The 13215-nt window shown below is 31.0% G+C and overlaps 1 protein-coding gene across 1 annotated transcript; it reads left to right on the forward strand.

Annotated features, from left to right (window-relative positions):
- Nucleotides 1-1705: 1705 nt before the first annotated feature.
- On the forward strand, nucleotides 1706-2751 carry LOC143551745 (zinc finger protein 8-like). Its single transcript, XM_077042115.1, has one exon. The coding sequence runs from the start codon at nucleotides 1869-1871 to the stop codon at nucleotides 2619-2621; it is 753 nt and encodes a 250-aa protein (XP_076898230.1). The 5' UTR covers nucleotides 1706-1868; the 3' UTR covers nucleotides 2622-2751.
- Nucleotides 2752-13215: the final 10464 nt, after the last annotated feature.

Consider the following 13215-nt stretch of genomic DNA (forward strand, 5'->3'; position numbering starts at 1 on the left):
ATTCTATTTTAGTGATTATATTTTATCTTATTTGGAAATTGTTATGAGTAAAATTCTAAAGATCCTAACAAACAAAAGACAGTATCCTGGGTAATAAACGTTACGAATTGACATAATCCTTTTATCTTTGGCCTGGTCTTGCAAGCAACGGTCGACAATTAATTCCTAGCTGAATACTCGGTCAAATATTAAATACTAGAATGTTGGAGATGTTATAACAACGGGGTAAAGATGAGGATATGCAAATCTGTAACAGTTCCAAAATCCTCGCCGTCACATTTGTTACCAATTATTGCTATTGTAACTATATATTAATGTGATATATCTACACACACACACCGTGAACACACTCTTGTACTCATAGCAGCGATAATAAGCACTTTCAAACTTGTAATCATTGTTTTTACTTAATAAATATGAGACATCGAGATAGTTTTCCCTTCCGAGGTTTTTCGCCGGAGATCCTTAAAGGATCAAGTGTTTTTTCCTCGCTACGTCGTCGTGTTACTTACATTACCTACATATTATTTAGTTTACACCTTCAAACCTCCTACCTCATAAAGTCATAATTAAAGTTTGATTACTTGATTAAACTTCTGTAATTTTTGATCAAAACAAGAACCATACTTTCTTAAATTTTAACACACTATACATGATCTAATCTCACTAATTCGGATCATCTCATGTTGAAACCAATATTAATCATGTTTCCTAATTAATAATCCAAGGTTTTTTTAAGGGGGGACTTGAACATAGAACTTAAGATTATTAACAGTCTTTTACTCTATTACTAGCCAACCAACCCCATACCAAGTTAGATCAATAGTGCCATTTTTACCCAAGGGCCCATACTCTTCTTTCACAACATTTTATATAACTCTATATATTGTATACGTTTATAAGAAAAATATAATTTTGAAATTAATTAAACAGAAACATATTTATTATCCTTAACTATATTCTATTTCTTGACAATAATAATTTAAGACATCCCTAACTATATTTATTATCCCTAACTATATTCTATTTCTTGACAAAAATAATTATCCCTAACATTATTTGTCTCTATACTCTATAGTAATTTTGTTAAGTTTGCCTTAGAAAACATATTTATTATCCCTAACTATATTCTATTTCTTGACTAAAATAATTAAGGCATGTACCTTTTTGTTTCCTTCACAAGCATTCACTAATACTTTGTACCATAAGAAAAGCTAACGTATAACAATGGGAGAACATTTATATAACTCTCTTTATCCATTTATTTAATTTATATTTTTCATTTCAAAATTACACAAATAGGAAATTTGCAATCGTTTGTGATAGCAAGAAACGATCACAAATTTGGTTGACTAATTAGTCGTTTAACCACAATGGTCGTCATAAAATTGGCGAACGTCACAAATTAACAAGGTCACAGTTTTGCTATCACTCAACTTTTGCCGCAAACCATTCACAGAAACGTAAAAAAAAGTAAGTTATACTAAATTAAATTATAAACCAGGCCATAACTCAATAAGTTTTTCCGTAACACTTTCAATTATTTTCTTTTTTGAACAACTAAATTTTTTACGCTCTATACAGTTTAAACATAAATACTAAGTTTTCTGGCAGTATAACTATACAATGTTTAAACTTATTTTATTATATTATAAAAATATTTATATTTTTTCCATCACTATTTTTTTTACTTTAAATAATAATAAGTATTTCCAGAAACACAACATAAACATTTGCATTGAAAGAATATCTTCTACATGTTTCTTCTTTATAGGTCCCCTACCTCACCCAACATGTAACTTAATTACAATCCACCTTCTTCATCCTCCTTCCTCCGTCGTTAAACCGCCGTTAACCACCGCTCTTCGATGGAAAATTCCGACCAACAAACTCATGATTTCATGAACGTCCAATCCTTCTCTCAACTCCCCTTCATTCGCCCCTCATCCATCAAAGAAAAAAGCATTCGCCTATTCGGAAAAGACTTTGTTGGCCAAGACGAATTTGACACAAACGACAACAATAACAACAGCAACAGCAACAACAATAGCAACACAGCATCCAACCGCGAAGAATTTAAAGAAAGTAATGAAAGTAGTCGAAAATTCGAGTGTCATTATTGTTGCCGAAACTTCCCTACTTCACAAGCTTTAGGTGGACACCAAAATGCACACAAAAGAGAAAGACAACATGCAAAAAGAGCTCATCTTCAGTCAACCATGGTCAACGGTGGCTTTTCGGAGGCACAAATGTATGGTCTCATGAACTACCACCGGTTCACCACCACCCCACCACCCTATTACCACCACACAAACACCAACTACCATCATAGGTTCTATGCAAACAATAATAATAATAATATTAATAATAATAATAATAACAATAATAATAATATTTACACTTCTCATCAAACACCTATCAATGGTAGTCCATTAGGGTTATGGAGGTACCCTAGTGCCCAAAACACAACATATAACCGTGACTGTCAAGTGATTAACACGTCGCCTGTTGTGATATCGTCGAAAGAGGGGTTGCGTGCAACACGAATTGGGACAAACACGAGTTATATATTCGATTCGAAGCCGGTTCAAGATCAAGTTAGTCTAGACCTTCGTCTGTGACATTGTGTTAAAGTTTATTTGAGGTTTATTTAGAGGTATTTTTATAGAACTACTACCATTTCATTTTTTATGCTCAAGTACTTGTATCTTAATTATGAGTCATGAAATCTAACAAAGATATTATTTTTATCATGTGTGTGTATATGTTTGATGTTAAGTTGTAAAGAAAATTAGGTTAAATCCATCTTTAACAAGATTAGATAAAAGAAAAAAAACATGTTTATGACACTGTGAGGTTTGAAGAAACACTGATAGAGCCGAATGAATTTGGATCAGTTTTTGAGAATCCAAATTCATTCGGCTCATAATTTTGCAGGGCAAAAACAGTTTTAAACTTTTTCCCACATTATGTTACAAGTTACTTGATTTAGAACTATAAATATGAATTTTTTTCATCTTTGTATTGTGTACTTTCTCATACCCTATATAACCCAAAAAAATGGGAAATGATTCAAATGAATCAAACTCCAAGCTAATGAAACTCGAGATGTTTATCGTTCGGTTTGGTTTATTCGGTTGATTTCATGAGCAAAAACCTTAAAATGGTGTTAGGAAAAAAGATAAGAGGGAACAAGAATTGAAATGAACATAAGAACAAGGTATTTATTAAGTCATTAATTAGCTTAATTTTTATAAAAATGTGAAGAAAAAAATTAAATTAAATTAAAGTTTTGAAGAGTCAACATCTGGCTTCAGTGAGTGAATGTACCCACAGATGCAAATGAAGCTGTGTTCATGAAGGAAAAAGAGTGCTGATGCTTTTAGTAACTTCAAATGGGTATACTCCCACTTAACCATGCTATCTATATTTGTCTAAAGTACAAGTGTCAGCTGCTTCAGTGTGCTTCCCATGCTTGTACATTTTACAGAACTTTTGTATTATTGTATGTATACATGCGTGTGTGTTTGTGTTTTCAAATGGAAACTAGGAGACATTTTGTTGACATTTAGATCCACAAAAAATAATGAGAACAAAAAGGTTTCTGATGGTGTCTAAATACACATGGGAGGATATATTATTTCATAACTAATAAGAATTTTTTTCTTTTAAGCTATAATTTTTTACAAACAAACTGGTTGAAACAACCGAACCGCTCTCCAAAACCCAGAGAGGAACCCAAAAACAAGAATCACCTATGATCAGGGCCGGCTCGAAGACGAAATTTTTTTTGGGCCTTAAGTAGAAAAAGTATTTTGTTGGGTTTAAACAATTTAATTTTTATATATGCTTACTTGGTTATAATTTGGGTTATGTAAAAAACTTTTGTATAAAAGAGGATTAAACATAACATTTTGGTTGAGAGTAATAGCTCTTTGTCATTAAACCAAGCTAGTGATTGTGTAATTAAGTTTAAACACTAAATATACATATTGTTTTAGTAAAAATACATTTAATTTCAAAAAAAAATTCGGTCCTAGCGGGGTGTCGGGCATGTGGCCATCAACCACCTTGCCACACCTTATGGCCGGCCTTGCCTATGATCGAACTTACACCAATGTAACCATCATGTTGATTTACATTTGGATCTATGCTTGAACCATAAGAAGCCGAGTCTTCTATCTTGATATCCCTACCTTCAAAAATCTTCTCGTTCTTAGTTTTTCAAATCCTGAAACAAGCTATAACTATTAAGAATTAAGATATAGAGTACGTAACTCATCAAACCAAAATTTATTTTATTTTAGTTTTCGTTTCTCTTTTGATATAGATATTAAGGAAAACTATCTTTGAACATTTTTATAATTATTCTCTATGATTATGTTACTCAAATATATTTTTTACAGTGTTAATTATATTTTTCTTTCGCGTTTTAGCAACATGTTCATGTTGATTACAATCTAAGTGTTAGATGATAGATGGTGTGGAATTGTGAACGAATGTTCTTTGATAATTCTTCTTTTCCTGATTGTTTATGTTCTTCAAACTGACATTTAAACAGAAATCTCAACCATATATCCATTAAAAAAGATAATTAAATAAATTTTATGTACTTCATTATTTTTAAAAATTATACCATAAAATCATTAGTTTTATTATCTATGAGTTGAGTATAGTATTATTATGTAAAAAAGTTTTACATCTTCAATTTGATGTACATTATAGCATATATTGCATAACTATATATGCAATTGTGAGTAATAACATACATACATTACTTAATTATGCAACCTAATAATATGGATGCATATACCTTCTCTTATAATAAATATATTTTACTCATCATTGGTGACTCTGAATACCTTGCACGAAAGAAAAAAAAAGACGAGAAACGTTTGTTAGGAGTCCAGTTGCAAGATGGTTAGAAACCCGAAAATAAGCCTCGTTGAATAATGAATGATGGTGTAAGTGGTGAAACGGCGCTAAAATGGAAGTGAAGAACATACACATCGTATAAAATTTATAAAAAACAAACAATTTAAAGAAACACATGTAAGGGATACTATTCATTCATAGTAAAACACAAAAATCTTTTAGAATCCTACAAATCTTTAAATAGAAGATTAAAGTATAACCCCTAGTACTTGTAGACCATGACTCATGGCACTTCACTTGACCCAACTATCAAATATCATCTCCATGGTCACTTTGTTCCCCAACCAAATCATGAAACTCTAAATTTTTTATTTTTATTTTACTAAAAAGAAAACCCAAAAGAATATATGAAATGTCAAATTTTGCCATCAGCTTTTGATTTAAACTTACCGACATGTCATATAAAAAGAATAAACAACGTTAAGACTCTTTATTTTATCCATCTCTTTTCTCATTGGCTCAACATGATACAGAAGAAGTTGAACACAATATGTATGATACCAATCCCTATGTGAATTGTGGTAACGAGAATAAAAAAGACATGAACACGTGTTGGCGTTATATTTATTAATATAACAAAAAGTAATTAATTAGCTTATACACAAAAGACACGACAAATATATATTGTGTTTTGTGATTATCCTAGGTTTATTTTCTCTTAACGTTAAATTGTGTGTTGTATAGTATTCTTTTAGTTTCATCTTATATGCACGGTGTACTAAGGACGATGTTATATATAAAAATGATAAGATTATGTGTAGTGGTTTAATTAAAAGATGAAAAACGTTTTGTCATGTCACTATCACATAGGTATGGGGTCCTCATTAGCTTTTCCCTGAAAACGCGTAATGATTTAACTAAAATCACAATTGTTTTTTGTTTTGTTTTTTAAATATTTAAAAGGATGAATTTGATTTGTTAAGGTTGGCCTCACACGCTTGCACCCTGAGCCCATTAATCGCATGGCAGCGCCAAAGGGGGCTCAACGCCCTTGGCGCCTTCTTGTTATGAATTGGCTGAGGTTTGGTGTCGGATTGATTGGCTTTGGGTGCCATCTCACAACGCTTAGTCTAAGAGTTTTAAGTCAAAATATTTTATCCCGAGTTCTTTGTTCGTATTTTACTATGTAGTTTGAAAACCAAAATAATTACTTTAGTACTTTAGTCACACTTTTTACTGACCCATTTTAGACTTTAATATCTATATTCTAACAAGCACCATTATAAAAAAATCTATATTCTAACAAGTGAATTAAGCTAACAAATTATTTTTTATTATTATTTAAACAAGCGTTATTAGGGTGAACGGAGTGGGCAGGAACATGTAAGCCGGTACCGATCTGTATGAGCATGAACACCGCTCCGTGGTGGTCGGTACCGAACAAAAACATACCATCGGGAAGGAATTGCGGCATAACTGTCCCGCTATGTTGGAAGAACCAAGAAGAAAAGGAAGCCATGCGGGATGGAATTCGGGGTTATAGCTGTGGTTCCAAGGCGAACACCATCCCTGCAATTTCGGTACCGAGAATGAATTTCGGCATGTCTGGGATGACTCCCACCACCCTTAGCAGATAAATAAGTAAGTATGTACTCTTTATTAAAAAAGTAGGTTTATAGTTAGAATTCGAATAACTGAGTGGGTTAGGTCGAAATTCTTAGATACGACTCTGATTCGATTGGATAACGAACCGAATCGAATGAAAACTCAAATGTGACTTCATTATATTCAAATTTGATTCGAATATAATTTTGGATTTTTCGTGTGAGATTCAAATAATAAAAACTGATGTGAATATGCACAGAAACAGAAAAATCAAGTCAAAAAAGTTCTTTTATTAAATAAAGAAAAGATAAAAAAAAGAGTGTGTGTGGCTTTTAGGAAAAGGGTAGAATTAAGATTTTACTAAATTAAGGAATATCAACAAAGGTTGTTAGGTCAGTTTATTATTAAGTGGTGGGTGATTGAGGCATAAGTAGGGTAGATACAATCATACAAGGATGTGTCATTGGTTGAATACTATGTATGATACTATGATACAACTCATTTGAAGCTGTGTTTTTTTGTGTGTGAAATTAAAAAAAAATTGTTATGTATTCCAACTTTTAACAAAAAAATTTTTGTCAAATATATAATATTCACTTTTACATTTTATAAAAATCACCATTTGTTCGCGAGTCGATGTTAACACATAAACTTATAGGGGTGGAAACAAACCAAGTTGTCATGAACTCGTCTAAGTTCGAGTTCGGCTTTCAAGCTTTGTTTTTAAAAATTGAGCTTGTCATGTGAGTAATTTTTAAGCCCAAGTTACCGTCATTTTTATTCATTAAATATTCGTTTATATTTATATATTTTATGAATATAACTTCATGTTTGCGTGATGTGTTATTTAATTACTTTTATCATAATTATATATGATAAAGTTTATTATGTAATGATATACATAATTTACGATATTAGAAATTGATTATAAATAGTAAAAGGAGCACATTTCAAGTTCACACACTCCAAATTAAGCTCAAACCAATTTAAGCTCGTTTCGATTTTACTCATTCAACAAATATAAGTAGAATAATAAAAAAATTAGAAAAGTTAACTTTAAAGAAAAAAACAAGTTAGACATTTTAATCATTATTAGTAGCCTATTGACAACTTAAAACAAAAATAAATAAATAAACGTACCAGGTAAAATCTCACTCAAAAAATACCATGATTTCTTATAAATACATGCATGTTTTCTCAATACATAGTCAAATTTAAACAGAAAAACTATTATAACCACATAAACACTTACATCTAGTGTTTTTAACTAGCTACAAAATAAGACAGTTATATAACATAAACATCTCACTTCCTCTCTCCCATTATATCTAAAAATACGTAAAAAAACAACTTAAAAAGATTGGTTTAATAGACGCGTAAGATAAAATGATAGTATTTAAAATATGATAAAACACTTAGAAACTTAACAATCATTTAATCATAAAGCAAACTGGTGGTTCAGACCCGAACAAACTAGTTTGGACGTGAACAAGTAGCGAACGGAGCATCCAATATCAAAACCGAACTGATGCAAACCAAATGGTTGTTCTAGTTTGGTTTTATGATAAATTTTACCGGATACGTTTGTTTTCATATTTTTATTAAAGTTGTCAATGGGTTATTAATGATGATTAAAATGACTAACTGGTTTTTCTTTAAAGTTAAGTTTTCTAACTTTTTGTATTGTTCCATTGATATTTGTTGAATGAGTAAATATTCTCAACATATATAAATATATTATTTAATATTATTAGGATATTTAAATAAATGACAATATAATTTTAGATAGTTGGATAACCTTGGAGATTACCAAAGATAGGCAATAGACTAGGCAGGGGATTTTTTGTGTGGTTTGCCAATATTATCAAAGATAGCCCCAAAGCAAAATGATATAATCTGTAATTGCAATATAGTCCTTTAGATTCTTGTCTCTTTGCATTAAAATTCTTCATTTTCTTCAGCATAGTTCATTGTTTTTTATAGTTTTGAAAACAACTCTAATAAACACAGAGAAATTTAACAATCATTCAGAACTTCAGACTCAAACAAACTGGTTTTGGACGTGAACAAGTAGCGAACCGGGCATCCAGTATCAAAAACGAACTAAAAGTAAACTAAATGGAAGTTCTAGTTTGGTTTTTGACAGAAAACCAAACTAGACTAGACAACCAAAAATCTAGTATAAAAAATGAACTAAAAGTAAACCAAGTGGTTGTTCACTTGTTCTAGTTTGTTTTATGACAAAAAACCAAATTAGACCAGACAACCGAAAATCTAGTATAAAAAACAAACTAAAAGTAAACCAAATGGATGTTGTAGTTTGGTTTTATGACAGAAAACCAAACTAGATTAGACAGCCAAAAATCCAGTATCAAAAATGAACTAAAAGTAAACCAAATGGTTGTTCTAGTTTGGTTTTATGATAGAAAACCAAACTAGAACAGACAACCAAAAATCTAGTATAAAAAACGAACTAAAAGTAATCCAAGTGGTTGTTCTATTTGGTTTAATGACGGAAAACCAAACTAGAATAGATAGCCGAAAATTCAGTATAAAAAACGAATTAAAAGTAAACCAAATGGTTATTCTAGTTTGGTTTTATGACAGAAAACCAAACTAGAACCAACAACCGAAAATCTAGTATACAAAACGAACTAAAGGTAATCCAAGTGGTTGTTCTAGTTTGGTTTTATGACGGAAAACCAAACCAAACTAGACTAGACAGCAGAAAATCCAGTATCAAAAACGAACTAAAAGCAAACTAAATGGTTGTTCTAGTTAGATTTTATGACATAACCAAATTAGACCATCTAGCCGAAAATTTTGAAAATTGAAACAATGAAACCAAAATGTTATTAAAAAACATCCAAAAATGGTTGGTTCTAGTTGGGTTTTATGACAAAGACAACCGAAAATTTTGAAACAACGAAACCAAAAACCAAACCGCAAAACCAAAATGTTGTGGTTGGGTTTTATGGTAAATTAAGACTAGATCTCAAAAGAGAAGGTTAAAAGGTTAGATAGGTGAGAATTGAAGGAGTGAAAGAAAGGTCCACAAGTACAATGAATTATTATTGTATATGAGATGAGATGAGATGAGATGAGATGAGAGAGACGGGGTCAACTGCAGTGAGAGTACAACAAAAGGAGGGTAACCATAAAGACATGAAGAGTACACATATATACATATGTATACATACACACACGCATATTTTGATCTGGACCACTTTCTTTTTTCACTCGAATTTAAGGAACCTTGTCCCAACCTATTCACACACTCCTTTCCTCATTCAATTTTCTTGTCATTTTAACATTTTTTTATTTTATTTTTTTCCCTTCAAAATATTTACATATTTCATCTTTTAACATTTTTTAAAAAAATATTTCTAAATTATTATTATTATTATTAGAATTTGTCTTAATGTGGCACTCAAAATATTACATATTTCATCTTTTAACATTTTTTAAAAAAATATTTCTAAATTATTATTATTATTAGAATTTGTCTTAAATGTGGCACTCGTCGAAACTAGTGGAAGTTTGATTTGAACCTGGGACCTCTGCTAAGGAATGAGGACTTAAGGGTTTTAACCAGTAGCGTTGTAAACTTGTTGAACTGAATAAGGTCTTGTTCATGTTTAGACATAAGTGAACGGTTCACGAGCACTACACTGAAAGAATTCTCTTGTTCGTGTTTGTTCATTAAGGAAATGAACTTGGTTGTGAACGGTTCATGAAAACGAATAAACAAACACTAATCGAGAATGGTCAGTGTCAAACGGTTTGGTTTGGATACCAAGGTTGTGTTGGTGTTCTTTTAACAATCATATTATATGTTAATTTTCATATATTAATTAGATAATACTTATATATATATATACACATATATATATATATATATTCTTTTATAGTTAATAATTTTGTTTAAATCTATACGATAAGCTTAATGAACATAAACAGACATGAACGAACACGTTATCGAATTGAGCATACGTGACTTTTGTTCGTATTCGTTCATTTAGTTGATCAAATGATATTCCTTGCTCACGTTTGGTCATGTATTAAACAAACAAACATAAACGAACTTCCCACCGAACATTCAGTTCGTTTACAACAATGAGATTTGGTCCAAACTAATGTACAAAAATAGTGATAATATAAGGTAGGACATTGGATAAATATGGTTTCAAAAAGGTAGGTTGGATAAAATTCTATCTTCCTATACTCATGAAATCTTTGGACAAGATTTATCTTTACCTAGTTTGTGAATGAAAAACATATGGCTTAAGAATATGGCAAAAAGTGGTCATTTTCAAGATAAATCAATATGAACTTGTGGTACTATACTACTATCTAGCCCCCATAATGTGTACCCGAAACATTGAAGACTGTACTAAGTGTCGGTAGATATGCATATAATCGATGACCATACGAATCTTTTGAGGTCCTCTAAAGAATCCCATGATAATGCATTGCATGATGTAGATTATATATATTTTTTGTAAGTAAAGATTACAAATGAAAGTATGAAAGTGAGGCGCTAATTATCGTTATGTGAAATTACCATTTTACCCTTGTTTAAGACAAACTGCTGACAGTAGAATCCTCTTGTGCCGAAACTATAGGCACGAGATAATATGTATAAGAATCATACCAAGTTTCAAACTGCAAAAAACCGTAAAATTTGAATCTTTGAAATTATTAATATTGAGAATGTAATTAAGTTTAACTAAAATATCAAAAGCTGAAAATTGAAATTTTCACAAAAAAACATGTGAAATTCCAGATGTAGCTCGGTTTGTGTTTATATGTTAAAGTTATAATATAAAGAAAAAAAAAAGAATTAAAAATTCTGAAAAAAAAAGGTTAATTATAAACAAACAGATTGTCCCAAAAAACATGCAGCATTTGACTTTGGCACTTATTAAACAAAATGTTTGACAATTGGTCAAATGTACAGATTTGACCCTGTATAGATATGACCCTTTATGAGTACAAAATGTAAGATTGTAAGATGCTAGCTTCAAAAATATGTTATTAATAATCAAAGAAGTGATCTAAGATTAAAAGTGGAATATGATGAAAATCAAAATATTAAATAAACCCATTTTTTTTAATTTATGACATTTATACCCTTACGTCGACACGTCGTTACCTTAAAACATGCACTAGAACGTAAAAGTCTAAAAGTATAATGGTCATGATATATGTTGTATTTGATGAAACGAGTAAATCTAAAATTCAAAGTATATACGACATTATGCTAGTTTTGAAGGGTATATATGAAATACGAAACTCTGCACTATTTTTGAAATGATGGAATATGTTGCTTCGATACACCGATCCTAGTTATGTGGGTCCCACCTCAAATATCATAGAAAGAAAAATAAGGTGTGTTTGGATTTGCTTATTAAAACTGCTTATTTGCTTAAATAACTTCAAATTACTTACTCAAACATGCGTATTTCACTAAAAAATAATCAAAGAGTAAACTGCGGTTTTCGTCCCTGTGATTTGTTCAAATATGCAGTTTTAGTCCAATAGTTTCAAATTTGCGATTTTCGTCCATGTGGTTTCATTTCACTTGCAATTAAACCCGAATTCATTAAACCCATTAAGTCTAGTCGTTAAACACATCAGCTTGCCCTTCATGTGAGGGGCAAATTTGTCCTTTTTCTTCCTAAATAAACCCCAGTCCTAAATTCACAAGCCCCCTCACGTGAGGGATTGGGGTGTATTTGGAAAAAAAAGAACAAAACTGCCCCTCACGTGAAGTGCATGCTGATGGGTTTATCGACTAGACTTAATGGGATTAGTGAACTCGGGTTTCATTGCAAGTGAAATGAAAACAAAGAGACGAAAATCGCAAATTGGAAACTATTTGACTAAAACTACAGATTTGACGAAAACCGTTCACTCGTAATCAAATAAGCAATCAAATATAGTAACAAACACTAAACTAAAACCAGTGGCAACAGGGAGAACAGTTTAAAGCACATTTTAATTAATTATCATCAGGAGAAGAAGCTGACCTGGCAGTGACTATATGGCTTATCTTTTCAGATCTGCATTATTCTGTCACTTAAAAAATTAACCAATTAGTAAAAAAAAAAAGTTTCAAAGAGCAGCAACATGCATGCAAACAAGTACCTGAAATTAATATTCATACATGAAATGAAAACACAGTGTATTAGCATTTAGCAACATGTATCTCTAACTGATTAATATATATATATATAGGTTTTCACATTTCACATTACATTAAATTATCAAACATCATTCTACATATGATTAATATGAAGGTTTGAAACTTTTAACAACAAGTACAAGAAGCCTACATCATGTGATCATTGATTAAATTTACAGTTATACATGGCTGCAGTTCCTTAGCTTACGGTACACGGGCCCAGGCCCGGGCCCGCTCAACTACTTTTCCTATTAAAATCAAATAACAAGGAAATTTTAATGATTGGTCTATTTTCCAAAACATATATGTAGATCCAGCAAGGTTTTGGTCAGTTTAGAATTATTGAGTTTGCAGTAGATGTGTGTTTTCAGTCCCTACATAGTACTGATATTTTATAAACATTTGATGGAATAAATATGAGGGTAGCTGATAACTACTCATCCAAACTAAATACAAATATGTGAAACTAATGTATACTTGCATACGGCCCCTACTACGTTGCAGTTACAGATTTACGCCCTGCAATAAATGTGGTAGCTCGGTATTTC

Source organism: Bidens hawaiensis, unplaced genomic scaffold (assembly GCF_021521415.1).
Source record: "Bidens hawaiensis isolate Kalapana, Puna unplaced genomic scaffold, B.hawaiensis_p1.1 tig00016565_1, whole genome shotgun sequence".
Lineage (NCBI taxonomy): Eukaryota > Viridiplantae > Streptophyta > Magnoliopsida > Asterales > Asteraceae > Bidens > Bidens hawaiensis.